We start from the raw sequence: 5,467 nt of genomic DNA, 5'->3' as shown, positions 1-5,467 counted from the left end.
ACGTATGCAACAAGGGTATATTGACATGGTTACACTTATTATTTCATAGGTACATTGACAGACACTAATCATATTTGAAATAGCTAACAGTCGGCCTTTCCTGACCGTATTCACGTCTCGTGAAACAACCGGGTAGGTATCACATTTACAATTTAAAATAACTTCTACTCTAACTAGATTTCATTACATTTAAATTATTCAACTGGTCTTTTCATATTTCCAGTAAATCAGTTTAGTGACCCCTTCATGTTCACATCAACTGCATTATTACTTGAGTGACCCCTTCATGTTCACATCAGCTACACAATTACTTGAGTGACCCCTTCATGTTCACATCAAGGACATCATTACTTGAGTGACCCCTTCATGTTCACATCAAGGACATCATTACTTGAGTGACCCCTTCATGTTCACATCAACAACATCATTACTTGAGTGACCCCTTCATGTTCACATCAGCTACACAATTACTTGAGTGACCCCTTCATGTTCACAACAAGTAAAATGAAACTTGAGGTATAATTAATAAATAAGTTATTCCAGGATAATCAATCACTTATCTCAAATTATATTATACCACTTAATGGATAACCATTATATTCTAATGGAAACCAACCTCGTTGATATGATACTATCAATCAAAACCTTTATAATCAGTAACTCATTATTAGTTCTTAACTCATAAGTCACAAGTTTACAATCAAAGTAGATTAAACAGACATTGCTTACATCTATAATCTGATAATTATATAATTCATACTACACAGTCTTTACATAATCATACTATTTGATTAGTTACAACACCACTAAATTCAATCGCCTTAACTAACAATTATTAACCTAACAACAATATAAAGAGTAATAATGTATAATCTTAATCGTAGGGAGGGAAGACATTCAAAGATGTTTTTTTTGTTTTTTTTTTTTTGTATAAAGACTCAATTATCAGACATATTCGAGTGATTAGTAGAATCTTCACTGTTTCTATTAAAAACTAACCAAGTGTGAATTTTATCCACAGGGAATGTGCCTTTAAAACTCCTGTTACCTTTTCGAGATAGCGGGGTGTCTTCTACTATATACCTATCGTTTGGGAGGACTTCAGTTATTCGATAAGGACCACGGATTTTAGAAATTAACTTACTACTTCCACCAGTTGATGGAACATCCCTTTCGACTCAAATCACCTAAATTAAACTGAGCTTTAGTTCTTTTCTTGTCATAACGTTCCTTTTGCTTACATTGATTTTTAGTGACATATTCAGATATCTCGTCCCTAACGGTTTTTAAACTATCGGTTCGTACATTTCCCAAACCATCGATTCGATCGTTATTGTTATGTATTTCATCCACGCTAATCGTGCCCTCATCAAGAATATTTAGCAAAGAGTCAGAAGTTCCTACAAGGTTTGTTCCAAAAAGTGCTTGAGCTGGCGTTTTCCCTATACCTTTGTTAAGCGTATTATTTAGGCCCCATTTGTATTTCAGACACGCATTCATCCCACAGAGATTCAGATTTACCGTGATTGCTAGCTGAGAGAGCCGCTAACACTGTCCTGTTATACCGCTCAACCTGGCCATTGGCACGAGGTGTCGCAATTGCATTTAAAATGTGTTTTACACCAAGCTGTCTCAAGAATTCTTGAAAACGTTTAGATGTGAAAGAAGTACCTCGATCTGATATTAATCGTTTTGGAACACCAAAAGTGTGGAAATAAGTTTTGATGGCCCTAATGGAATGAACTGACTTAGTACTTTTAACGGGAAATAACATAATAAATTTGGTGTAAGCATCAATGATTAGTAGTAAATAAGAATTTCTTTTTTTACTACGTACAAATGGACCTAAGTGGTCAACGTGTACAGTATGGAAAGGACACTCAACCTTTTGTATTGGATGTAATTCGCCAGCCTTTTTACCGGACGGTATTTTATGGTGCGCGCATTCTAAGCACGAGTCTATGTATTTTTTTTATAAACCGTCTCATTTTAGCAAACCAATACTGTCTCCGAATTTTATCAAACGTTTTATCAAAACCGAAATGCCCTATGTTGTCATGGTTGGCTTTAAGGATTTGCCAGCGAACCCCTTTGGGAACTACCCAACGTTCTCCGTCGCTAGTGTTCCTATATAGTAACCCACGTTTTACGATAAAGTTATTTTTCAGTTCTGCAAGATTTTTAGTTTCGGGGTCATTTAAAATATTTACGATACGCTGTAATTCCGGATCACTTTGCTGCACTGTTACTATCCAATTTGAATCTATGTTCAAAATATCCAAAACTTCTTTATCTGCTATGGGATTCCGACTGAGAGCATCGACGTGACCCATAGTAGCCCCTGGTTTGTAAATAATATTAAAATCATATTCTTGCATTGTTCCCCACCATCTAGCAACCCTAGGTAACATATCCTTTTTCTCAAACGTAGCGCGGAGAGAATTGCAGTCTGTAACAACCGTGAATGGTACCCCTAACAAATACACCCTAAAGCGTTGCATCGAAGCTACCACAGCTAACGTTTCCAAATCATAGGAAGTGAAGCGACTCTCTTCTGGGGATGTCTGTCTGCTATAATAAGCGACAGCACTGAAAGGGGACTCTTTATTTGGTCTCTGAAGTAATATACCCGCTATTCCATTCTTTGATGCATCCGTATGCAATTGGGTTTCATATTCAGGATTGTAGAATGTTAGTACCGGTCGTTGAACTAATTCTCGTTTTAAGTTTGAAACGCGTTTGATTCACTATCACCCCATTGCCACTTAACATCTTTTTTTAGAAGTCTAGTTAAAGGTTGGGCAATCATTGAAAACCCTCTGATAAACCTCCTGAAAAAGCTAGCAAGCCCGAGAAACTGTCTTAGTTTATGTTGATCGGTTGGTACAGGGAAATTCTCTACGGCTGCAATTTTATTTTTGCCTGGTCTAATACCATTTTCACAAACTTCAAAACCTAAGTAATCTATGGACTCTTTAAAGAAATTACATTTTGAAAGTTTGAGTGTTAACCCAGCTTTACGAAATAGTTCTAATGTACTAATTAAACGCTGAAAACCTTCCTCTATAGTTTTTGATGGAATAATAACATCATCCATATATGCGAAGGCTTCTTTAAACCTAGCGTTTCCTAAAATGTTATTAATTGCTCTTTGAAAGGTAGACGGCGCATTGGCTAAACCGAATGGCATTCTGTTAAATTCAAAATGCCCATCAGGCGTAATGAAAGCGGTAAGATACTTTGAGGTTTCGGACATAGGGATCTGATAATAACCAGAGGCAAGATCTAATGTAGTATAGTACTTATAACCGGACAAATTGTCTAATTGATCGTCTATTCGCGGTAAAGGATAATGCTCTTTAATGGTTTTCTTATTTAAATTCCTAAAATCAACGCATAGCCGATAATCTCCAGTTTTCTTTTTAACTAATAAAATAGGGGAAGCATATTCTGATTTAGAGTCTCTTATGATTCCAGACTCTTTTAGATCATTAACCATATCCCGGACTACTTCTCGCTCCGAATAAGATAGGCGGTAAGGTCGGTATACTACTGGTGTAAAGTCTTTTAGATTAATGTTCATTTCCACCCCTGCTACACAACCTAGTTCTTTAACTTGGAAAGCGAAACAATCCCTATATTGATTCAACAGACTAGCTAATTCTTCTGTCTTATCAAAACTTTCACTGGTATTAATCATTTTCTTTGTAATAATAGCTGGGGGAGATTTAGTGTCAGTTCCGATTCTATTTATTAGTAAAGTTTTAATTTCTTTACATGGTTGAGCTCGAACCAATAAGGTGTTTTTTTGTAACTCAACGCCTGATTGGTCAAGGCTCTTTACAATCAATTTACCCTTACCGTTTTGCAGTTTAGTAATGCACTCTATTAATTGATATTTTTTTTGCTGATTAACGCTTGACTCCACCAATATGTCCCCATCATGCACAGGTACAGAATGAACATTAATCTCTGTAAGATCTTTGACTGTCACCAATTCGGAAACAAATACCAGAATTTTATCTTTTAGTTGTGTACATTTATCTAACAATTTCAATTCATTTTTAGTTTTGTATACTACGACGTGATCTTGTTCCGTAAATGTTTGTCCGATTAATAAGGATTCGCGCAAATAACTGTCAGGTACGATGAGCACATCTACTTGAGCACTAACAGAATCTACTTTTATAGAAAGTGAGCATTTACCTAAACAATTTACTAGAGAGTTACCGAACCCTCTCAAAACTGGCAAATCATTAGTCGACCAAGTTGTACCTAAACATTTAGCAACGGATTCTTTGAGCATCGTACACTGGCTTCCAAAGTCAATAAAGCAATTTAAATCACGACCCTCAACAACAGCGTTTTTATAGTACTTTTCGTCACTGTTTTGATTTTGATATATACACGAAACAGATTTATTATTCGTGGTATCAGAGCGAGTTGAACTACCCTTAGTTTTGATAGCACAGTTGCTACCTACATGACCTATCCTGTGACAAATTTCTTTAATGGGTTGTTTACATCTAAAATATGGATGGCCTTCCTCCCCACAATTATAACACCTAGGAACACTACTCTGACCTATTTGCTTAACACGTTTATCTGAAGTACTCGCTTGCAAGGTTATGTTTGATTTTTCTAGTCGTTTATTAGCTTTGACATTTCTTAAATATACTAACAATTTATCAGGTTCTCTGAACTGAGCTGCTTCTGCGCTAGTTCGGACGGACCTGTCTTCAATTCCAAATAAGATACAGTCAATTGCATCTTTTCCACTTATTTTACATCTATTTAATAGAACCATTTTATCGTAAAAATATTCTTCTAATGAATCATTAAAACGTGCCTTGCAAGCAAGCATTTCCGTTAACAACTGTCCGAAGTTTTCTTCACTTGGGAATGCTAAAGCTAATTTATTTTCCCATTCTGACCATGAAAATTTTACACTTGGTAACCCTTGATACCATCGTTGAGCCAATCCTACTAACTTGGGTAACGCATAGTAAGCTATTTGTTTGTCTGTCCATCCATAAATGGAAGCGCATTCGTTAACTTTTGAGATCCACGTGTGAATTGTTTGATTTCGTTTGGATGGATCAAACTCAGGAATCACATTCATCACGGGAAAGCGTTCACTATTATTGTCCCTTTTTAGACTTTGCATAAACTCAAGAAGTGTAGAAATAATTGCATTCTCTGACGTACCTGCTGTACCAGAAGTACCGTCATTGGAGCGACTAATTGACGGCGACGGCGTCAGACTTGCGTTCAATGTGTGTGTGCCACCCCGAACCCTTCGGCGGCAACTATTCTCTTGAAATCTTCCGCTCCGTCGCGATCGCTTACGCGGCGTTGCTCTCCTGTGACGCCTCGACCGGCTGCTCGATCTGCTACGCGAGCGCGAACACTCTGAACTGGTCTCGGGGATGACCAGGCGTTTGCGAGACCTTGACTTGTTTTCCAT

At 37.1% G+C, this 5,467-nt stretch overlaps 1 protein-coding gene across 1 annotated transcript; it reads right to left on the bottom strand.

The window, feature by feature from the left end:
• Positions 1-1,462: 1,462 nt before the first annotated feature.
• Positions 1,463-5,467, bottom strand: LOC120623961. Its single transcript, XM_039890254.1, has 2 exons — positions 3,240-5,467; positions 1,463-1,730 (listed from the first exon to the last, which is right to left on the bottom strand). The coding sequence occupies exons 1-2, from the start codon at positions 5,465-5,467 to the stop codon at positions 1,463-1,465; spliced, it is 2,496 nt and encodes an 831-aa protein (XP_039746188.1).

This window comes from Pararge aegeria, chromosome 5 (assembly GCF_905163445.1).
Source record: "Pararge aegeria chromosome 5, ilParAegt1.1, whole genome shotgun sequence".
NCBI classification, from domain to species: Eukaryota; Metazoa; Arthropoda; class Insecta; order Lepidoptera; family Nymphalidae; genus Pararge; species Pararge aegeria.
Note: the sequence above shows the minus strand (reverse complement) of the source record. Positions and strands in the feature narration are given on the sequence as shown.